The following is a 24,471-nucleotide window of genomic DNA, read 5'->3' as shown; positions in this document are numbered from 1 at the left end:
ACCTCTTTCTAGTGCCTGGTGTGTCTGTCATGTGATATTAACATTCAGCTGATGTACTTTTGCAACGACGAAGGTGAAGTGTCGTACTGCCCTGCTGATCTTGAGCGAGAATTTTGTATTCTTTTGGAGAAAGCATCAACTCTTCTGGAATGCCCTGATGATAGATTATTACTGATCATCGATGGTGCTGATGTGATTATGGTACTATATTGTATATAATAATAATTATAGGTTACCTACTTCAACATTCTGTGTGAAGTAGGTGAGTAGTGATTTCTGGTTGGTTGTTACTAACATATTCGTATTATAATTATGTATGTTACTCTATGTAGGAGAACAACAAGTACATGAATTGGATTAGTAAGCCTCTTCCAAGTAATGTCAGAGTCATTTTGTCAGCAAGAGACGACAAGCATCCTGAATCATGGAGGTAAGTAGTGTATGTTGCTGCCTGCGCCAGTGGCTGCATAGAGTTCTTGATCACTATAATTATTCAAACACAGGAACCTTCCATCTCCAACAGTTCCCACTGCAACATCAACAGACATTATTGAAATCATAAATGGAGTTCAAGAGAAGATTCCCAATTGCAACAAGTTGAATGAGGAACAGGTAAGGGTGAATAATTATAATTATTACCCGATTTTGGCTGCACAGGATTATATATGATTTGTTACCTTAGCACGTCAGACATGTACAATGTAGTCTTACTAATGGTTTATGGTTTAATTTGTAGGGTTTTTATAACTTGATCGAGTGTCTAAGATTACCTATCGTGGGAAATGTCTACGCCCCCTTTTGCGTCTGGTTGAAGTTTGATTGAACATCGATAGGACCAGTACATTTTGGAGTTCGTCCGTATTTCTGTTTCTGCTCACCTGGCTGCTATAGATTATGTAAAGCGCTATATACGCTTAATTATAGTATGATAGCCTCAAAATTAGGTGCTGAAGCAATGAAGTTTCTGGTGGTAAGTTCGTGAGTTCTGTAAAGTTGTTGCTATAGCTAGTAGGAGTCTACATGCAGGTAGAGCTTACAGCATTGCAGGTTACGCTTGTATCCGGATACTAAACACCGCTGCATGTACTTGAAGCTCTAGTACTTCGTTACTTCTGTATTTCATGAGTCTCATTATCGTGTGACTTGTGACATGTACATGTACATGTACTTGTACGAACTACTGCTTTTAACACATGCATGCATGCTTACAACGATATGCATTAAATGCTACAAAAGCATTACAAAATTGTACCATTCGATTGATTGCTGAGAATTATGATTTTTTTCTTATTGGGAACATAATTTAAACATAACAATTGCATCATGCACAATCACACGTACACTGTATGTACGTATTTCTCCCTTAATTATGTTTGCAGATAAGTATGCTTGCTGTTTGTGCTCCAGAGGTCCCGCGATGGTGTGTTGTTGCAGTACGGAACCTGCTCAGGTACTAGTTGATCATACTAGTTGATCAGTGCATCCTTTCTAATACGGACATTAAATGGTATAATAATAATAACCAGTGGTGTCAGGGTGTCATACAGGGGGGGGAAGGGGATACCCCCCCTTTCCATTATGACTGAGTGTCGATAGCTGAGTATTGAAATAACTTTTTTATGCCTCGGTGAGCATGCGCAAGCGAGATATACTGTATTGTGTTTGTGTGTCTGTGTCTGTGTAGACTGCTACAGCTGCTCAAGGATGAATCAAGTGCAAGTAATAGTTTCTATAGGCTTCTAGTCACTTTTACATTCGTGGATTTGCAAAATAAAGCTTTGTTCTCGAGTTATGCCTAGTTTTGCTTACTTGGAATGCCATTGCAGCCTTTTCAAAAGAGCACGTAGCCAAACTTGTTTACCGAGTATTGCTACTCTACTTAGTAGTTAGCTCTGCACTAGAACACTAGCTATTGGTAGCTGCAAGAGTGAGAAGAGAGCTGCAAGGCTCTGCTAATGCAGCCATTAATTTTCGACTTGAACTTTTGGCATTGATTGTTTTTCAAATCATGGTCGATCGCAAGGCTCTGCTAATGCAGCCATTAATTTTCGACTTGAACTTTTGGCATTGATCGTTTTTAACAAATCATGGTCGATCAGTACCCACTCTTAGAGTTTGCATGCAGCAATTAACAAAATTGTTCATCATGATTGTGTATAGAAGCTATTAGTAGCTTTGGCATCTCCACCGAGGCATCAGCACCCATGGTGCTTTCATTTAGCAACATTTTCTGGTTACTTTTCTCATTTCTCCCCTCTACTTCAAAATCCTGTATGACACCCTGGCCGTGTGCAGTATATTGGAGCTATAATTATATGTACGTGAATTACCCATAGTTGTATACATGTACATGTAACTGATTGCATTTTAGAGTTGAACTGACTGATATAATTATGTTTCACAGAAGACATATAATTATTATCTCTGTATAGAGTGTCTGTCCATAGATATACTATCCATTATCTGGTCTGTCACTGAAGTGTAGTGTGCATAATTTATGTTTCTTGTCTCGCTTGTTTTTGGTGCTGTGTTGTCGAATCATATACAGATGTATGTAGTTCTGGTAGTGGTAGTGGTAGTGGTGTTTGGTGCGTATAAGTTTGAGTACAAACTTTTTTTTTCTCGATCACAGATTCTCAAACTTGGAGGGCGATGAACTGGATGAATACATTGAGGAACTGGATGAATATCAAGTGTGTATTGTGTTTTGTACATTCACAGATAACCTAGCTGCCATCTGCTGTAGTAGTGTCTGCGGCCAGATAGCCTACCATAGGGTAGAATGCCTCCCCACCGGACATCTGACGTTAGGTTAGGCTGTCCGGGGGGGACAATCGACACTATAGGCTAGGCTGTCATGCTTAAAATATATTGTCCCCCCCTCAGGACATTCTCCCTTAGCCATTCATGCTGCTCTATTTAAAGCTCTGTTTAAAAATAGTTTAGCATTATTATACTAATTCATGTAGCTCCGGACCATATTAGTACGAATGAGTAAATAGCTAAACAGACATGAAGTCATAAACTGATGCAGCTGCATGGTACTTCCTTGATCGATAGAACAAGCTGGATAACGTAACTCATAAATACAGCTATACACTTTGTTCACTGATGTTAATCATCCATGCTACTACTGTGCTTGAGTACAAAATTCACTAAGGGGTACAATCTACCCTAGGGTGAGATGTCCGGGAAGACTGTCCGGGGGACACTCTACATGGGGACCGCATACCCTCTGAAATCGTAACTAACAGAGTTAATGTTTGGGAAATGAAATACATGTACAAGTAGAACACTAATTGTAACAGCATGAGTTAACACTAGACCTACTGTGTGTTTGCAGTATCTACATCATTATGTTTGCGGTGAAAATCACTTTCTCTAGGATGTTCCTGACCTCCTAGCTTGCTTTATTCACAAACTTTCATGTCAGTACCCAAACGTTTCTGGAGTGGTAGGACAGGTAATTTGCTTTCTCGTTTCTTTCTTTAATTATAAAGGCATAATTGTTTTGTAGATTTTGAAGCTCCTTTTCAGCTCAAGGAATGGATTGCTACTTGCTGAAATCGTAGCGGTAACACTACATTCGTCATACGTAAATAATTATATTCTGTTGAACTTTGTCTTTAGATCACCAGATGTTCTCTTGGTTTGGTTTCTACAATAATTGTGGAGCTGAAATCAAGAATGCTTGTCACTGGTGATGGTCTCATTTCTCTATCGAATGAGCAGGTTTGCCTGTATATGAACCATGTTGTATGCGTTCTTACGGTTCTCATGTAGGTTCAGGAGGCTGTGTTGTTGCAGTACAATGTCATTGACTACCTCAGTGATTGGACCCCACCTCTTTTAGACTACTTTTCAAGTAGTACTAGGTAAGGTATTGTCAACCTATTTGTATGTCAGTGAATGTTAGCGCGTGCAATCTAATGCACGAAGCATCACAGTGGATGACAGCTAGCACATGTAGCTATTATGTATGTATACATGTAATAGTAAGTTGTACCTTGGATATCTGCGTGCGTATTCTACCCGAGGGCAGTTCTATGTATTCCTCGAGGGAATACCTACAACTGCACGAGGGTAAACAAATCCAATATATACATGTACATGTATGCAGATATCCATGGCACAGATAGCTTGTACTATGAACACCTACTGATTAGAAGCTGTTATTACCCGAGGCCGTGCCGCGGCCAGTAAATCTCACCTGGATTCTATAGCGCTGCGTTTACAGCATGGATAGCCTTCACACAACAAGTTAGTTTTAATAGTGAAAGATTTTGATGTTAATTATAAAGCTTTGTTGTCGAATAAAAGCTAAGAAGCTTGAACTTTACATGTTGGCAGCTATTATACACCCGTCCTTTATTCAAGGTAGGCCTACGTATTTACAGGTGAAGTGATTCCGTACCAGGAACAATGGAAAAGGGTCACTTAGTAGAAAACTAGAATTGTGACTTCTTTGCTGACTCTGGATAACGGATCCTAGCACCAGGACCATACTTCTAAGACTCCAGCTTCACTGTGATTATAGTCCACAGAGCATGTGTACCATATGCACCATCATTGTAGCAACAACTTTCATGCTCTTAAGCTACCTTTTACGTCAAAAAAGTTAGTTTTTCTCTGAGCTGCTGTACTAGACAACTCAGTCATACATACTACATGCACTGCATTATATCACTCTTTATGCTGTCAAGCATTGTTTAATAATTATGATAGCTGTGTAAGACAGAAGGAAGAAAGAAGAGTTTATTTTGCACTATACATGCAGATATAATATTGTACAAGGTGTAAAGTTTTATAGCTTTTCTGCATTCCGGCGGAACACAGTGACAAAAGTAAATATTCCGTGAGTTCACCCCGATACCTATCGAAAAGTCTAGAGCCAAATTATTATGTCTCCAAGTTTTGTAGCATGATTTCATTCTGGTAAGCAATGTCAAGGAACATAATTATAATTATGTACATGGGAAAATGAATGTAAATTTAACAGGAATGTAACAAGAGAACGTAATTAAAAACAAGATCACGTGATCGTGTCGGACCTCCTCTGGTAGTGGTCAACACTCTTTGATCTGTGCTTGCACTTGAAGGCCGCAGTGGTGCTCAACCCTGGTACTTAGCTTTAGGGTGTGGCTAAGCATGAATATTATTAATCAAAAGTGGGTGGTAACCGCAAAGCTCAGTTGGAATGCTACTGCAGGAGTCACTTTTGCATGCCACTAGCTCTAACTGCCCACCTGGAGTTTTCCTGGATCAAGCTGGCTTGTCTACTATTGTTGCATTTTGAGAGAATTACTAGTTACTGACTCGTTCATTAATGAGCCACGCCTTCAGCCCTTGAACTCTGCAATCTGATTGGGCTGCAAAATTTCTGCAGCAGGAACAAAACGTTACATTGGAGTGGTGCCCAACCCCACGCAGTTGGTTGGACTCTGGGTACAAATGCTTAGAGTATCTTGAGAGTTTCAATGGACATTCCTTAGTGTCAGAGAACATCATAGTACAAGTACGACTGTGTATGATTAAAACCTATGGGTTGTGATTGGCAGAGCGTTTGTAACTTAATTTTAGCAATGTTTCATATTATCTTTTTTACTCGTGTACGTTATAATACTGTTGTGCTATAAATTAATATAATTATGCGTATTAATTATAATTATGCTAACTTTATGCGAGCAATTCGAGGCCTGTACAATCCCATTGAAGTGTCGCGACGTTTTAATAAATTATTGGGTAATGTTTTGAGTGCCTTAAAATACCGTATTACTAGAATATTAATTTTTGCGAGCATCAAACATTTGCGAACTTTGCGAGGGTTGATCAATTCGCAACAATTAAATTCGCAAAACCTAACTAGTAAATACACATGATCCTTTCCAGAACGCAATAGTTATATCGCAAAGGGTCAAATTTTCTGCTGATTTGGCTCATTCGCAAACATTTTTCACCTGCAAAATATTCTAGTAATAGGGTAGCCGGATTCCAGGCCGCTCTCAGTTAAGAAAGACGGCCTGGTATACACTGTCTGCGCATGCGTCAGTTGCCCCAAGATTCTTGGGAATCGAGATATCTTAGTAAATTAGTCATTATATTGTATATTTTACAATGATGTCATTGCACAAATCACAACAGTTTTAAATAAAATAACACAGCTACTTACAACATTTACGACCTAGACTAGTGACTAGTTTTGTTGTGATGGCTCCTACTTATGTTCTGCTCTTGCTCAAGCTCTCTCCAGTGTTGAAAAGTCAGATTTTGTCTTCTTTTGTACTGTGGTAGAGTGGTAGGCATTTTTCTGTCAGTATCGACCGGCTCTGGCAAATCTACTTGCTTCCAGACGCTTGTTTGATGCCATCTCAGTAAGATCAGTGCTCTTCGTATGAGCCTAGAGTTGTGATGGCGATTTCTCTCTCTTGACACTAAATAGTTTAATCAAACACGTTGGGTGACCATAGTACAAAAGGTTAATTGATAAATTACAAAGAGTTTTACTAACAAATTTACTATTGAATCCACCCACGCGCAAACGGTGGTTACCAGGCCCTCTAGTGAGAGGGGCTGGGATCGAGGCTAGTAATAGGGTAATTATTTTAAGCTCGCATAATTATTTGCTCCAACCATAGATAGAACAGTAGGAGGGATTGGAAACAAAAATGTTTGCGTGAAACACTCCGCGTTATAGGGTGTGGCTAAAACTACAGAGGATTATTTTTATAGTCAGCATGCTCATTACCTGTCTTGACTGCTCTACAATGTGCTCTGCATAGAAACAGTGAAATTGATCACTTTTAATATTGACTTTTCTATAAAGTAAAGAGAATCTAGCTCTAAAAAGTCGACTAAGCCACTCAGCTACTATCACTAAACAAATAAATGCTATAAAAAAAGGAATAGTTTACTATGAAGTCGTGAGAGGTCAAGGCCCATGGTGTGTCTAAAAGTATACTAAAAGTATACTAAAGCAGTTTGAAGGATTATACTGCAAATGTTTATGAACAGTATAGCTTATCCATAGCATGAAGCCATTCTATGTAGCACTTAGATACATAATAACCAAGTCAAGCAATGTACTTTGCTGTTTTGACTCGGGAAAGAGGAAAGTTGACATAGAGTAATTCAAGCTTAACTCAACAAAAATTGGAAACAGAGTAAAGACAACGGACTCAGAGCTTGTCAGTGGTATAAACTTACTTCTCTAGAGTACCTCCCAGCTTCTGAGTGATCTCTAGTGGATAAGAGAGCTAGAAACAGTTAAAATACAACACAGAACGATCAACCACGAAAATATTTGCGAGCGCGAAATATAACGCGGAGTCCTTTTACACAGGGGGGCCCGGTCGTTTCCAATCCCTTTACTGTTCATCTATGTTCCAACTTAGATTTAGTTTCTCGTCCTGGATTAAGCTGAATATTTGTGACATTTTATTCATAGCAAAAATGCAACGCAGCAAGTAAGAATTGTGGAAGAGTTACCATGGATGCTAAAGCGAGGTGAAATGTTAGAAGAACTGGCTAACCTTATATTGAACGTTGATATCCTGATTCTGGCTTGTGCCAGGTAAGACAGTGTAAACTGATAATTTTTCTTTCGCATTATGCCACGGCTGTTACAGTGGACAGAGCGGGGAGTTGTTGGGATATTGGAGTTACTTGAATGCAGATCCTGCTTCACTAGTTCAACAATACCACAAATTGTTGTTGGTGACTGAAGGTAAATCTATGTCTATAATATACAACATGGCTCCTGTATACTGTAGAATGTACTACCTTAGAAACGAAAATCGTCACTTCGGAGTTGTTGGCTCTATTTCGAATAACGGGTAAACTACTCTCACGTTTGGGGTTTGCTCAGCAGGTAAAAATTTACACATGTAGAATGTTAAATTTCCTGTTTTTTTGTGTGTGCCAAATAGGCTCTGCTACCATTGCAACATGCCCTGGAGTTGAGTGAGTCACAAATAGACTCTAACAGCACTGATATTGCTCAGTCGTTGTATGAACTAGCGATCGTTCATTCAAATGCTGGTCATCTAGAGTAAGGTTACTATACAATTACAAGAGTGATAATTTACGAATATGTCACAATCTGTAGGACTGCTGAAGATTTGTACGTTCAAACAATAGAGTCGTTTGATGATTGCAATGCTACTGACTCCAGGTTTTGTCTAAAAGTGAGTATGAATTTCTAAGTACTGTAAAAGTGAAGAAATTCGTTTATCAGGTACTTCGAGAACTCTCATCATTGTATAAAGAGAACGGAAAGTAAGCTCAAATTGTACTTTAGTTGCAAACTGTTTGCATGTAACCCATTAAATTTCAGAAATGATATGTCGGATGACATTCTTACAAGAATGATGTCAATGAAAGAATCCAACCAGTCGTCTGTTGTAGGTTCTTTAAAATTATTTGAGCTGGAATAATGAATCAATTCCAGGAAACAAGTGAAATTCTATTGAAACGAGTTGAATACCTTGAAGAGGTCTGCTCTACTGGTGATGATTCTACCGTGTTAATCCGTTGTCTCAATCAGCTGGGTGTTGTTCTTGCCGTTTATGGAGATACCGAGTAAGTTTTAGACTTATGTCATGATTATGACACACTCTTTGGTAAATTAATGTTATCAAGTTGTTCCTAATTGTCTGACTACTTTTAAGCAATGCCGAAGAAAAGTTCCTCAAATGTCTCAAGCATTATGACTCTGTTGCACCAGCTCATGATGGAATTGTAGTTATTTTGCGAAACCTTGGAAGATTTTACACTGAGAAAGAAAGGTGTGTATCTCGTTAGTAATAATTTATACCACACTTAGCTAGCAGCTCGAGGTTACTCAACCGAGAGCGTTATTGCAATCCGAGTACACCAGCATTAAAACACTTTGGCTAGCTAAGTGTGTTATTATTGCTCAGTTTCTCACATTGTATATGTATGCCTCGAGGTGTAGCCGCACGAGGGATACGGTAAAGCTGACTGTGTGTGTTTGTGTGTCTGTATGTCTTTTCCAGCTGTGACTGCTCAACGGTTGCAATGTGACAAAAACTAACAGCTTCTATATACTTCTAGCCACGTTCTCTTGGATTTTGATTCGTGGGTTACCAAACTAAAGCTTCTTTCTTGAGTTATGGCTAGTCTACTTTTAAGAGTTTTGTGTAAGAGTCACATGACCTATACTGAATTGTACTGATTTGGATCCGATTTTAACCTCATACCTCCGGACTTTCCTATTACGTACACTCTTTGTTCCTTGTTAGTAGATCCAATTTGTTAAAAAAACTGCAGGTAACTGATAAACCTGCAACTGACCAATGTTTGCATGACTGCGCTAAATGCATAACCCAAAGCATTTTCCCGTTCATGACAGTGCACACAGTACAAATAGTTGAGAGTGGACTGTGAGATGGTGTGTCTTCGTACATGTGTGATAGTAATATTTCTGTTAGGTATGATTTGGCTGTTCCTTTGATGGAGAATGCGTACGAAATCGTAGTAAAGGTAAGTATATTGATGCCAATCAGTATCTGCGTTTTTGTTTAGAGATTGAGGTGTAATTACTCTGATGTTCTACTTCAGACCAATACTTTTAAAGACTCCGATGTGATGTGTGTAACGGAAAGTCTTGCTCTACTTCACAGAGAAGAGGTACGTACATTACAACCGCATAGCGCGAAATTTTCGAGGCACTTATACTTCGTGGATTGGCCTCTAAAAGCATTTCGTTGCACAATGTTCGCGGAATGACTGCTTACCGGAAGCCACGCCTTTAAATGTCTGCACGTTATAGCAGATAATTCTAATTATAGAACGATTTTCATGGATTTAATTTTCGTGTAGGATTACTAACCTACAAAATTCGCGAAAATTAAGCCCCCTCGAAAATTTCGCGCTATACGCTATATTATTTACTAATTCACTCCATATCCTAGTAGATGTCCAGTGATTATAATATTACTTCCCCCAGGCACTATTCTTATAATCTTACTTCCCCAGCAGATTTGATATGAAACATCTTTATTACAATTACAATGTATAGGGAAAAATTGACCTATCAGAAGAATTTGACGCCATTGGGCAACAAGTTAGTTATTGCAGGCGCCCTCGTGCAACATGCCATATATGCTGGGCAATAACTAATTATTGTGGTCAGAGATCAAAGATTGTACTACTGTTGTATAAAATACAGTTCATGCCTAGGACGCTTACATGTATATACCTGTGTTTATGCTTGCGTATATCAGGAGCCGTGGCTAACTTCAATGTATACTTGGGATCACGTTTCGTAATTGCCGGTTTCAGTGCTTGCAACTGTAGGGATTCAACCACTTAGTGACTCTGCATAATTATATGGAAGTGCGGTCATAGCCACTTACGAAACGTGATCCCTGTAGCCAGCTCTTACTTATGGGCTTCTGCGTGTATACTCTTTGTTACCCTCTACCCTCTGCGAATCCTCTTTAAACAGTAGTATGCCTGAAGGCGTAGCCGCACGAGGGATACGGTGACTGTGTGTCTGTCCAAATGTATCTGTTCAATGCGACGATAACTAACAGATTCTTGATTTTGATTCGTGGATTTGCAAACTAAAGCTTCTTTCTCGAGTTATGGCTAGTTTTACTCACAGTCTCTATAGAATCTTTTATAGCATCATCTGTTGTTTTGCAAAAACATTCTATTTAACTTATGAGTTAGCCATGCACTAAAGCTAGCTCCATGGTTGCTAGTTACATGTACAGTAGAACCTCGATTATCTGGCCCTCGATTATCCGGAACCTCGATTATCCGGCTTGGCAGTTTTCTTTTTAATCAGATTACATAATTCAGAAAATGGGTGTGTCCCTCAAATGCGCATGCGCGTTGCAGCTGTTACCATGGAGACATGCCTGCTTTTATTTTGCGCATGCGCAGACAACCATGTGGCACTGCTGTTCATCAATAAAGTGGGTGGATCAAGGCGTAGTTTATCTATTCGATTATCCGGCATATTCACTTATCCGGCCTGCTTCTGGAACCGAGGTGTCCGGATAATCGAGGTTCTACTGTACAAGAAGCTGCATGCTGCCTGACTGCACTGCAGAGGATCGAGGTATGCCAATATCAAAAGGTAACTAAAGTCTATAATTAAAACACTACGTGGGCTTATGTTTTGAAACTGATCACGCCCCTGGCTTTATACACCACCACTAGATTCATCCTCTTCGCAGAAATCAGTTGAGCTATCGCACCCCTGACGAACCAGCTTGAGAGAAGAGATCCCAGATTCCTTTGACCTTTTATTGCATTCTTCGAAACCAGGAAAATTAGCCTTCTGTAGCTAAGGTATACATTTTGATGTACTGGTTTGCTGCACTGGGTATAGAGCAAGCTTTCCAAGCAGGCAAATAAACGATCAAGAGCAACAGAAACTTATATTCAAGCAAAGGTCAAGAATCCAGGACATTTTCATTAAGATTGACCCTGTTGACCTTGGCTTACCTCCTCTGACTGCACTCAGAGGAGGTACGACAGGCGCGGTGCAGCTCAAGCAATTAGTCTTTGATTGAGCAATAATTATCCGCCCACATCGTATGTTTTTGCTGGGAGTAATCAAAGGCTAATTACTTGAGTTGCACCTCGCTTGTCGGACCTCCTCTGGACTGCACTGTACTGCCAGAAGCAGCCTTTGTGAACTCTGACCTCATTGCAGATCCACCCCCTTTGTTAAGCATTCATTGCGTAGTAAATCTATGCACAATCTGCACAATCATGCTTCTATCTGTGTGGGTTCATGTCAACAATTGCAAACAATAACATCACATTAGGCCACTGTTAGTTGCATACTTGTTTCAGATCAACCGCTCACCTCAGTTTTTGCTCACCGCATCAATAAGTCATTATTGGTGATGTCAGCCATCCTTTGAGGTCAAATTTCATTTTTTGCTGACACTGCATTGTTTTACCATGTGCTGCAGAGGAGGTACGACATAGGTTGACCTTTTGCTAATCGGTCGCTAATGAGTTACTCGCATTCCTGCAACATGACAGGATGTAATGCCCACATTTACCTAGAGAAGGTGTGGCCTCGCGCCATAAATTATCATCAAGTTTCACGGAGGAATTATGTGAGTGTACGGAGAAAGAAGAGAATATACTGCTCTCTCCTATAGCTGACTACCAACGATCACAGTACTCCACAGTAGTTATAAATGATGCCTATAGCTATATCCTGTGACATAAGAGCATAGTCATAGACTATGACATAGGAGCTATAAACCTACAATGAAGAGTTTGTTGCGCTTTCTATGGCTCCTGTCTTAATGTAACACTTACAGTAGATTTCTAATGATACTAAGATTGATAGACTAGCAGAAGACGCCTCTTGGAGAGACTCCAGAAGAGATAAACACAGTAAAATAGCGCTGACAGTGCATAAAATACCTGCTGAGTCAACACAAAAATCATGTGGGCGTGGACATCTTGTCATGCCGCAGGAATGCAATACGGGAGTAACTCATTAGCGACCGATTAACAAAACGTCAACCTATGTCGTACCTCCTCTGCATGTGCTGTTGCAATATTGACAAGATATAAAATAGACAAAGAGATTGCGTGTTGCAGTGAATTTTACAGTATAATTATTGTAATAATACCAAGAGGATCAGTGTTGTTCATCGGCCTTCCCTGTAATAGCAGTCAATAACTCATCAGTTTTATGAAATTAAAAAACAGGATATGATGTCATCAAACCGCAACTCATCAGTTTTATGAAATTAAAAAACAAGATATGACGTCATCAAACCGCCCTCCTGCATTAGGTCCAGCTAGTATTCTCATCTGAAACAAGTATGCAACTAACAGCCTTATACAAAGCAAACGAATTCTTAGTTCTGGGAGCCAGACCTAATCTTGGGGGCAAATCAAGTAAGCAAAACATGGCGAGATACATTAGCACAGTGCAGCTTGCATCACTCGTATATTATAATTAGCAACATTTGATATTCTATGGAGTACTTTAACTTTAATACACTTATTATTGTTATACAAAGAATTTTTTTATCCTTTGAGATCTTTGTGTAACAATAATAAGTGTATAAGTATACATTTTTTATCCTGTTTATGTGTAAGATATATATACTATGGCTTTACTACACTGTCCACAGCGTCTAGTATGAGCTTAGAGCTCGAGCTTAAGGTAGTCGTCTCTCTCTCTGCAATTTTACGCCACAAGGAAGGGCCTGGAATACACCAGTTGCGCATAATGCATGAGGAATTTGATTACTTACCATGACGTCACGATTGGGAAAATTCGCAAATCAATATAAAAATTGCACTGCATGCGCTTGACCAGAGTTCATTGCATCATAAAGATCTATTTAAACAAGGTACAGCTAGAGAGTAATAATTTCGACTGCATGTGGAGTTTAAAGTAGCTCTAGAAAGCAAGTGAACCATAGATGTAAGAAGGAAGAGGGATGGGAAACGTACGTAAATAGCATTGACGATCCGCGTTTCGGTCAATGTTTTCATCTTTATTTCCTCCAGCCCATGCTTTTAGCTAGTACCAGGCTATAAACTAGCTACTGAGCTCCATGTATTAGCAATGGCTAGTGGAACAGTCACAACAAGGTAGCAGAAATAGACCCCTCCAAGCAGTAAAAAGCAGCTTGGACAGGAAAATTCTTGAGAGGAGCTAGCTAGCTCTGTCTGTACCGTTGAGTATTCCAGTACAGTCACAGACATGATAGAGAATTATGGAAATGTAGCAAAGTTCTGTCGTAAATTACTGTGCCGATACGATGAACCAACTATCAATGAATACAAAGAGACATTTACCAACATTCGATGTAACCATTGTAAGAGTGTCGACTTATCTTTATAACTGGAGCACTAAAGTGCAAACCCTCGGCTGGTGACATGATTACAGAAGAGTGATATAATACAGTGCATGTAGTGATGTTATCATGTATGTCGTAGCACAGAAACTCGGAACAATAAAACTAAACCAGACTGGAGGCATGCTGAAACATTAGAGAACAGGGTTTTAGTGGCACATAGATATCTATGCACTGACACTGTGGACTAGGGGATCACAGCAAAGAGCCTGGAGTCTCATTGAAGTATGGTTCCTGCATGGATCCCAGAGTCAGCTAACAGGGCTAGCCTCGGCCTCGTTCCCAGGCCTTACTTTTTCTTGCTATTGTCACTGTTCATCCATGAAAGACATAGTGAGGCAGAAAAGAAAGGAATGGGCGTACAGTTAAGAAAAAGTAAGACTGGTTTGGGAAATCGCGTGATCCACAAGGATTTTTATGAACGTGGGCGATATGTAGCCCACAATCGTGACGTAAGGTATTTTCCCACGCATTCAGAGTTAATAAGACTGTACTGTACTGAGACAACCACCAAGCTGTGCTGCAAGTCAGATCAGAGATGGCCAGCTCTGGTGGCAGTACCTGCTATATGATAATGATGACTAAGCTATTCTTGATCTATACTATAGACTACCGTATAGCGGGTAATTTTTGTGGGGCAAAATAATCGTGGTTTTTGTGGTTGGAGGTCTGACCACGAATAGTTTACCCACGAATGAAGCGACCTTGCCTACCTTTACCTACAATCCAAGCAGCAACCATGAAAATATTACCCACGAAATGTCTCAATATTGCTGGACCACGAATATTTTGTCTCCCGAAAATTACCCACTATACGGTATACTATAGTCTGTAGCATGCATGTAGAAAGACACAAGAAAAGGTGATAGTCTGATAGAATCTGAACACACAATCTAGACTAGTACATCATCTATATAGCTAAGCCTAAGGTATAGCTAGCTATAGTGCTTGCAAACTTCCAGTTCCAAGTCCATGTCCAGCTTGCTGCAGGCAAAGTCATAGATCTCTGCGTGGGCAGTCCAACATCTCTAGCTCAGCATGCCCACGCTTCATTTTCACCCTTCTACCCTAGCTTCTACCCTCACGCGACTTCCTGATACAGGTTCTCCTTTTTCTTAACTCTACGTCTATTTCTTTCTTTATTCCTCCAATTAATACCGTATTTTATCTCATTGAACGATTAATACAGTATATTATCTTATTGAACGATTGTGGTGATAAAGAGTAGAAAAAGGAGAGCCTGTGTAGAGGCACAAACCAGTCACAATTCTAGCTTTCTATTGTTGTTACCCTTTTCCATTGTTCTTGGTACGGGATCAACTCAGCTGTAAATATGTAGGGTGTCTCGAATAAAGGCCGCATGTAGTTTGCTAGCTGCCACCATAGATTGAAGAGTTAGAGGGATAGGAAACGGTTGGTATCTCGAGTAACATCCGCGCTACGCTGCGGTTTAATCTAGGCCATCACAACAATATCTATTTCTACACTCAGTGCATAATAAACTACAAGTAACTGTGCTTAGTCCGTGCAACTCACTTATATTTTAAGGTCTATACCTATTGTAGTAGTCATAACCAGCACGCTTACACGTTATATGTTCCAATAGCTTTAAAACAGCCTTGGGAACATATAACTTTATTGGAAAGTCTCTTTTTACTGGGTGTGGTCAGTCATTAGCAAGTACTACACGTGGCTCATGGACTAGGCGTGTTATAAATTGCTGAAAGAGATGATGTCTCGAGGAAACACAGCTTTGGGAGTTACCCGGCAAAAATGTGCTTAATAGCCTCGTAACGCGGATAATTTTCGAGGCTCCACTGCAGATTCAATGTAAAATCATCACGTGCACCACTCCGTTTCCTATCCCTCTAACTCTTCAATCTATGCTGCCACATGCAAGTTCAAGCTTTTCTTTGCTTTTGCTAGCTTTTATAGACAACGAAACTTTAACATCAAAATCTGCCACTATTTAAAGCAATGTGTGAAGGCTATCTATGCTGCAAATGCAGCGCTATGGCTGAGTAGTGACAAACAAACAAACAGGCCCTCGGCTGGTGACATGATAATAACTTTAGATAATGCAGTGCATGTAGCATGTATGACCAGCACAGCAACTCAATAGCTAAATACTGGAGGAATGCTGAAACACATGAGACATGCACTGTGGACTGGGATCACGGCATGGCTCCAGCAACCAGTCACAATTTTAGCTTTTTACTATTGTTCCTGGTACAGCTGCAAATACGTAGTCAGATCTCTACCAGAGGAGGTCGGACATCACTTGAACTTTCACTACCTTTTCGTTTCACTACCTTTTCGTTTTTGCTGACTCAGCGCCTCTACTGTACTTCTGCTAGTCTTTATTTTAGCCGCCCTCTAAAAGTTGGGCGGCCTAATCAAGATTATAGAGGGCGACTGATTCATGAGACAATATTTCTGCACGGTTTCTGTCGCTGAACCGCTAGTTTTGTTTGGCCTATCAGCACATAATACCCATACTAGCTAGTAGATCCAGTCATGTTTTACTGCTGAGTCAGCAAAACGAAAAGGTCAAAGCAGGTGTAAGTAACCCATGTGCAAAGTTCACTAGGGTATCTCGAATAAAGGCCGCGCGTAGTTAGCAGCTGCCAACGGGCAAGTTCCCCAAATCTGCCACTATTTCAAGCAAGATACTGTTGTGTGAAGGCTATCTATGCTGCAAACGCAGTGCTATGGCATTCAGGTGAGTAGAGATACTCGTGATAAAGAAACAAACAGACAAACAAACCAACAGACTACTATACCCGCTGGCCACAGCACGGCCTTGGGTAACTAGAGCACTAAAGTGCAAACTCTCGGCTGGTGACATGATAATAAAGAAACCATAAGAGTGATAATCAGTGCATGTAGCATGTAGCATGTTAGCCTCGGTCCCAGGCCGATTTTTTTTTAATAGAACGAAGTTGAAAAATACGGCCTGGTATTGATTGTATCTGGGCGTGGCAGGAACCAGATACCAAAGCAGAGATTCTTCACACTTTGTTTCCTGTCATATTTCCCCGTATAAGTTTAATACCGTAATTTAGCTCCGTGTTATGCTCTGAAGTAACTAAAATCTAGTCATAGATTATTTAGCTAGCTAGCTACTGCAAGTTTAAGTTGTTCAGATTAACGTATACATTGTCTGCTTCACAAGAAGGCCCCAGTCTCATTGCAGAACAGGCCCAGCTCTTGTCAGAAGGAAGAAACGTCTTTGCCATGGTTTTCAACATGGTATGGCAAATCTCTTGCTTTCACTCACTGCCCTTTGTGATGGACTGCAAACTAGTAGGTAGGCCTGCCGGCCTTTGTCGACAGGTGTGTTGTTCTTGCAAAGCTTCTTTTCCTAACCTCGCCCAGATACACGCCCAGATACAATCAACACCAGGCCTAGTTTTCGGCCTAGCTAGAAACAACTCGGCCTGAAATTGAGGCTAGTAGCATGTATGGCTAGCACACAGCAATAAAATTAAACCAGACTAGGACTGAAACATTGAGTGGTACATGTCACATTAGACATGCACTGTGGACTGGGATCACAGCAGACTTACAGAGTTCCTGGTACGGATCAATTCAGCTGCAAGTACGTAATCAAGGCCACGTGTAGCTAGCTAGCTGCCAACGTGCAAGTTCAGATTTTGCTTGACAAAGAAGCCCTAAATATTAAAATCTGCCACTATTTAAACCAAGATATTGTTATGTGAAGGCTATAATTATATACGTCATGCTGTGCTGTGGTACCCAGGTTACCTGTGACAAACAAACAAACAAACAGACCAACGGACTACTATACCCGTGGCCGCCCACGCGTGCCTCGGGTAACAAACAAACCAACATACTACTATACCCATGGCCGCCCACGCGCGCCTCAGGTAACAACATGAGGAGCAACATGAGGAGCAACTGCCCAAATCACATGAACATTACGACCTAAGTAACTAAATACTAACTATAGAATAGATAATTATGGGTAGATATGTGTAAATAGACATGGGCAAATACAGTGAGTCAGGTTAGTTCATGTCCTAGATAGAAGAGAAAGGGATTGGCAACGAGTGCACTTCCGGTGCCATCTGTGTTTTGCCTCGAGGCTTACTTCTAACGTGGGAGTCTAAACATGTTTTTGCCGTCTGTAAAAAAGTCTACAAGCAGTTCTACTGCTAAACATCAACTTCACCTCATTTGTGTGGCCATTTGGGACATAGCACAGTAACACAACCTTAGCTATATATAGGAAGGCCTCTAGCTACTTCACAAAAATCAAGATTATATTTCTAAATGATACCTACCACCAGGGGGCATGTGTTTAAGTGTTGGCAGGCCGAGTTTTCGCTGTTAGGCGAACAACTAGGAGGGAAGTAGGCATTATACACAATAAGTTTCCCGGGTTTTCGCGGGAGTTTTAGGGCGAAACACGTCTGTGTACACTCAATGTAAAAGCAACACGTGAACTGCCTCTGTTGCCAATCCCTTTCTCTCTATCTATGGGCAATCCACCAGTTCCTTACCCCGAGGATCTAGGAAGGGCTGGCTGGCGAGTCTACAATCTGATCTGGTCTGCAAAGATCTGGTTGCTATTAAAACATCGATCTGGTTGCTAATTAATATCCATCTGGTAAGCATAGATTTGTCTCTAAACATCGATCTGGTAGGTAAACATTGATCTTGTTAGCACCCCATTATCTAGCAAGCAATATATCTCCAGTTCAACTTGCTTTCTAGAGTCGAGGGGTCCGACATTGCATGAAATCTTGTACAACACCCACTTTTGAAATCTCATGAAACCCACCTTTGACCTCATTTTCCGTAATCTTACTCAGTGTCTATGCCTTGACTAAATGGGCGTGACCTGCCTCCAAAAAGGGGACGGGCAATGCCTTGACTGTGCATCAGCTCACCGCAAGTGCTAGTGCATCCATAGCCTGAGGTGCATGACTAGTGCAAGTGGACTCTGGTAGTTGGACACATGCACTCAGGAACTTTTAATCTTCAACCCCAGTGATGCTCTGTGAAATCTTCAGAGATTTTTGAATCTTGTATGCTCAAATTACAGTGTCGGACCCCTCGTTCTAGAGCTACTTCAAACTCTACATGCAGTCGAAATTTTTATTCTCTAGCTGACATTGCAATGAACTCTGGTCAAAGGCGAAGCGCAATTTTTACATTGATTGCCAGTAAAGCAGAGCAGTCCAATCGTGACGTCACAGTCACAGTAAGTAATTAAATTCTTATGCGCAACTGGTCTATTGAGGCTAAGATTGAGGCTAAGATCAGGAATTTGCACACTGACCAATCCAAGTGTGGGTGATGTAATCTACTTTGATTGGAATCTGCACACTGACCAATCCTAGCATGCGTGATGTAATCTATCAAAAAAGTAGATTACATCACCCACACTTGGATTGGTCAGTGTGCAAATTTCAAGCTCATGACAGATACAGGAAGTCATGTTACTCATCTGATCAGAGATAGAGGAATAGCAAGGGAGTAAATCACAAGATCATTTCACATTGATTGATTTCCTCTCAACCATCCTTGATGCGCATTATTTCCCGGCACTAAGTAATATCTTACTTTTAGTTAGCTATTAGTCTCATGAGACTTTAGAACTGCGTATAGTAATGTCCTGTGCTTTATTTAAAGTGAAGTTCAAGCGTGGAAGAATTGACTGTGGTGTTCTAGAGCTATAAAACTAGTTATTATTGGTCTGTGCCCCCTTTTAAGAAGCACGCCATATGACCTACAGATCGTGCTTATTTGTGTCTATGTTGACGAACTGGGCTGCATACATTTCCTTGGTTTTAATTTCGTTTTTACAACCAAAATGCTAAAATGGAGGCTGTAAAAGATGAGAAAGTGTTAGTTTTGTGCCCCATCTAAAAATTTTACCTAAATTCTTGAATTTGTTTTCCTTAAGCATGTTTTTTTTTATAAATAGAGGCTACAAAAGATAAAAAAAAGTTGATGGCGTATTCACGGATAATCACATTTTTTCGGCCGTTGCCAATCCCTTTCCTTCGTACAGTATGCCTACTCGATACTCTCTTCTCTATTATATACTCTTGGTAGGAGTGAGACATAATTATCACGTGATGCATTTCCATACTATTTATGACAGCAGGACAGTAGAATTGAAAACCCAGCTGGATGCGTAAAACAGATTGAAATTCAAATGATAATTATTGCAAACTAGTAACTTCTAGCTCCGTGGTTATTTGCTTCTTTCACATGCATGGTTTTTGAAAAGCTTAAGGACAAAAAAAAAGACAGCTGGTGTACGCTTACTTCTTCAGTTACACACTGTTTTATTTTGGCTAATAATTATAAGAGGGGATGCTATAAAATTGCGAGTTGGGATCATGCCTTTAGCCCTGTTTACACGAAGCCTTTATATAATTCGGGTTGGAATCTGGATTATAACCTATCCGCGTTCGTGTAAATGGGCCTAATCCGGATTAGCCAATCCACCTCTGGCGGTAGTTCAGATTGTGTCGAAGCGGTTTACATGTAGCTGTGAGTAAAACTAGAGCGAGCCTGTAGCTTCCTACTAGCGGGTGCAAATGCAATTAGTTGTTGTTTTATTTTGCCCACTACTCGGGTGCAAATGCAATTAGTGGTTGTTTTATTTTGCCCACTACTCTATTTTGCCCACTACTCAGAAAAATCTGACCAGAATTCGACCTGGAATCCCTGGTGCGCATGCGCAAGCGAGGTATACTGTAGTGTTGTGTGTTTTCTTGGTGATTTGCAAAATAATACTTCGTTCTCGAGTTATGCCGCTTACATGGAATGTGTTTTCAGAAGAGTGCGTAGTAAAACTAGTTCACCGAGTGTTAATTGCTACTCTGCTTATACTGCAGAACGCTATAGCTACGTATTGGTAGCTAGAGTAAGAAGAGAGCTGCAAGGCTCTGCCATTAGACTCGAACTTTTGGCATCAATCGTTTTATAACAATCATTCGATCATTACTCACTTTCACTAGTTTGCATGCAGCAATGTTCATCATGATATGTGACAGGCTCTGGGAAAAGGGCCATAATTATTAGAGCAGATATTGATTAGTATGGAGCAGATATTGGTATTGAGCAATAGCCATATTTATTGTATAATCTCATAATAATTTTCTTAGCTTAGTTATCTACAGTCTTTCTACTACCTCTCTGCAAAATCTAATGCTCTCTGAATGCAACGCGTTATTTAAATCACAAAAATTGTAGCCTGCTCCCTTTTCCCTGAGCCTGTCACATATAATGTGTGTATGTTATGTACATGTACATGTAGCTCCACCGAGGCATCAGCACCAGCATTCACATCATGTATACTTTTACCCATAGAGAAATTTTGAAAGAGCAGAATTTCTTCAAAGGTAAGATCTTTGTTTGCCTGTTTCTTTTTAAATTTGTAGCTTCATCCGTGTGATTCATACAGGGAGTTATTGGATCTGAAGTTGAAGCACTCTGGCGAACATAGTCTTGAAGTGGCGAAGGTCATGAATAACCTTGCTGTTCTTTGTTGTTTGAGAGTAAGTACATTACCTTACCTAGCATTTATTATTTAATTTACAGATGCGTACTTTGTATGTTTGACATGAATTCATTCGATGGGTATCTTTTTGCTCAGTGCGCATGCGCAAGCGAGGTGTACGGTAGTGTGTTTATGTGTCTGTGTAGACTGCTACAGCTGCTCAAGGATGAATCAAGTGCAAGTAAGAGTTTCTATAAGCTCCCAGTCATGTTTTCTTGGATTTTAACGTTTTCTTGGATTTTAATTGGTGGATTTGCAAAATAATGCTTCGTTCTCGAGGTATGCCTAGTTTTGCTTACTTAAATGCCTTTTCAGAAGAGTCCGTAGCAAAACTTGTTCACCGAGTGTTGACTTAGTAGTTAGCTCTGCACTAGAACGCTAGCTATTGGTTGCTGCAAGAGTGAGAAGAGAGCTCTGCTGACATGCAGCCATTAATTTTCGACTTGAAGTTTTGGCATAGATCGTTTTTAACAACAATCATGGTTGATCATTACCCACTCTTCAGATTCTGTATGTAGCTAGCTATTAGTAGCTTTATGTTATGTAGCTTTGGCACCTCCACCAAGGCATCAGCACCTGTGGTGATTTCATTGAAATAAGTTGTGTGGAAAGCACAACTGCTGAAGAAGATATGCAGTCTCTTCAGACTTTCGTAGCATCATCTGTCTGTACAAAGTTCTATTCAACTTACGAGTTAGCCCACTATAAAAAAAAAGCTGTACTGCCAGGGGTGGTGCTGTAGCTATTGCGAACTTTAACCTATTGCGGATACACGCCTTTTTTCTGTGCATGCGCATTTACATTAAGTTCCTCTTCTATAATGACTGTGTGGAATTCACAGCGTAACATTATATTCGAAACAAACTTTAGATATCACTTGTGTGTGTTTAACAGAGTTCATTGGATTATAATTATGTAATAGTTGTACCATTAGTTGTACCACCATGGATTTGTACAACTGCACGAGTTAGCACAATAACAATACACACGTACAGGTAGCCTCCTTCACAAGGCCTCAAAAAGGAGGACTGCTTGCGCATGCGCACAATTATTGGATAATTTCCCCGTAATGTTTCCATTAAACTGAATTTTTTTATAGATAATGGCGTGCAATACATACACATTTTATGCACTAGCTGTATGAAATATGAACTACGAACTTATGTGAGTGAACATGCTCAAGTTTCTCAGACTGGATCAAATTGGACCGATATTATACTAACAGACAGACTTCCATGCATGGCACCAGTAATGGCTGGCCTACTGCTCACTCTTCTCTTGTCTTAGCACCGAAACTGCACTCAAGCAGGTCCAAGCTCTGCTTTTCCTGGGAAACGCTTAACATTGTCGACAATATTTTGGGATTAACTGCTGCATTGCAGCATATGTAGATGGACCGGTTAACGAATCGATCAAACGTCACAACCTACGCCAAGGAACGCAACAGACTTCCTAATTTGCCCTCCGCAATTTCTGCATCAATGGCTTCAAAACGCCCTTCAAGACGGAGAATTCACCAGGAACTGTTCCAAGTTACGGATCTCACCCTTGATAACGCCCTCAGACAGGACATACAACACATGTCAACTGCAAAGTCAGCTCGGACATGCCCAGGATGTTTGAACAAATTCCACGACAATTGTGGCAAAACTGCAAGATCGAAACCCTCCACTGGCACTCCCCAGTTTATCGAAGACCTAGGTGAACGCACAGGCAACTTTGCGTACTCAGACATCATGGAACTACCCTCAAGGAACTAAGACGTCCCAATCCGATTACGATATCCCACTGAGTCTCAGACTCCAAAGGCTACAATGTATTGCTGGAAGAAAGCGATTGATTATCGAGATCGAATATTGTCCAACCGAGGATGTGATAGCCGATAGCCGATATATTGACAAAAACCGTATTGTTTTTGTAATCAGCCTGATTTATGCAAAACGTCAGTTGGCCACGTGTTTGTGTGAAACTCAAAATGGCTAATTCTCGTCTGTAATCTTCACTGAAAAACAAATAAATAGTATCTGTCTTTAATTTTACCACACTGGCGTGCTGTAATATTATAGCAAAAGGGTTATGCCTACCACTCACGGTAGTGTCGTTACGAACCGCGCTCCCATACATTGTTTTGGCGGGGGGACGCGTCTGTGATCGTCGCAGTGCTGGGCATGCTAAACGATAATAATTGCCGATAATAATTATGCCTAACAATAGAAGCTGTCACCAAATTTCAGTGGAGTGTCAGCAGGAAGTTCGTTATTTAAATCAACATGCCTATTTGTCCCCCCAGTATTATGTGTGTTGGTTGATTCAGTATACTGCTTGTTGTATTCAAATTTGTAATTCATGGACTGTGTTTGTCACTTTCAGGAAGACTTCACGCAAGGATTACTGTTTTATGACCAGGCAATCCATATATATATTGATGAACTTGGGTGTAATCATCCTGTGACAGAAGCGGCAATGAACAATAAGCAACTGGCAGAAATAACAGTGAAGTAGCTAGAACTCTATGTGTAGCCCATGTACTTGTAGCAATGCATGGGTAAATTATTATGGTTCCGAAAAAACACACAAAAATTGCTTCAGAATGTGGGTGTGCTTAGTGGTGGTGTGTATTCGGGTGACTTCGTGGATCATTAATTGTATCATCATTATTTTTACGTTAACCCTTTTATACGTTGCGCCAACCGCTGCAGTAGCAGTGACATCTAGAAAGTGAAACACTAGAAGAATGCAGTGATGTCATTGTAATGTGTAATGGGTGTAATCACCGTAATGTCTGTAAGCATGTAATCACCGTAATCACGTAATCACCATAATGTATGTAATTACCGTAATGCATGTAATCACCGTAATTATGTATGTAATCACCGTAATTAATGGGCGTGATCACCGTAATGTCACCGTATAATGGAACAGTAATGTATGTAATCACAGTAATGGGCGTAATCACCATTATGGACGTAGAGAATTACTTATTACATGAGTAAACCATACTACTGATTTCTAATCGTGTATGATGAAGTTCTCTGCCGTTATCTGCCGTTATTC

The 24,471-nt window shown here is 40.3% G+C and overlaps 1 protein-coding gene across 4 annotated transcripts in view; it reads left to right on the top strand.

Annotated features, from left to right (window-relative positions):
* The window catches only part of LOC135337823 (nephrocystin-3-like), a 31,567-nt gene extending 7,481 nt beyond the window's left edge, over positions 1-24,086 (top strand). The window contains exons 13-35 of one of the 4 annotated variants that reach the window (XR_010395328.1): positions 49-201; positions 333-430; positions 504-612; positions 1,380-1,450; positions 2,633-2,693; positions 3,386-3,463; positions 3,518-3,574; positions 3,631-3,732; positions 3,784-3,875; positions 7,445-7,570; positions 7,626-7,723; positions 7,785-7,867; positions 7,926-8,047; positions 8,105-8,183; positions 8,234-8,274; positions 8,333-8,399; positions 8,447-8,577; positions 8,667-8,783; positions 9,450-9,501; positions 9,580-9,648; positions 21,175-21,259; positions 21,322-21,415; positions 23,788-24,086. Coding sequence is in view for 2 of the 4 variants with exons in the window: in XM_064533809.1 (XP_064389879.1) it covers positions 49-201; positions 333-430; positions 504-612; positions 1,380-1,450; positions 2,633-2,693; positions 3,386-3,463; positions 3,518-3,574; positions 3,631-3,732; positions 3,784-3,875; positions 7,445-7,570; positions 7,626-7,723; positions 7,785-7,867; positions 7,926-8,047; positions 8,105-8,183; positions 8,234-8,274; positions 8,333-8,399; positions 8,447-8,577; positions 8,667-8,783; positions 9,450-9,501; positions 9,580-9,648; positions 21,228-21,259; positions 21,322-21,415; positions 23,788-23,919 (2,064 nt within the window). In the remaining 2 variants the exon portion in view is untranslated. The other 3 variants (XR_010395329.1, XM_064533809.1, XM_064533810.1) reach the window with 3 other exon arrangements.
* The last annotated feature ends 385 nt before the right edge of the window (positions 24,087-24,471 follow it).

The sequence above is a fragment of the Halichondria panicea genome, chromosome 6 (assembly GCF_963675165.1).
Source record: "Halichondria panicea chromosome 6, odHalPani1.1, whole genome shotgun sequence".
Classification (NCBI taxonomy): Eukaryota; Metazoa; Porifera; class Demospongiae; order Suberitida; family Halichondriidae; genus Halichondria; species Halichondria panicea.
This window is presented reverse-complemented; position numbering and strand designations above follow the sequence as displayed.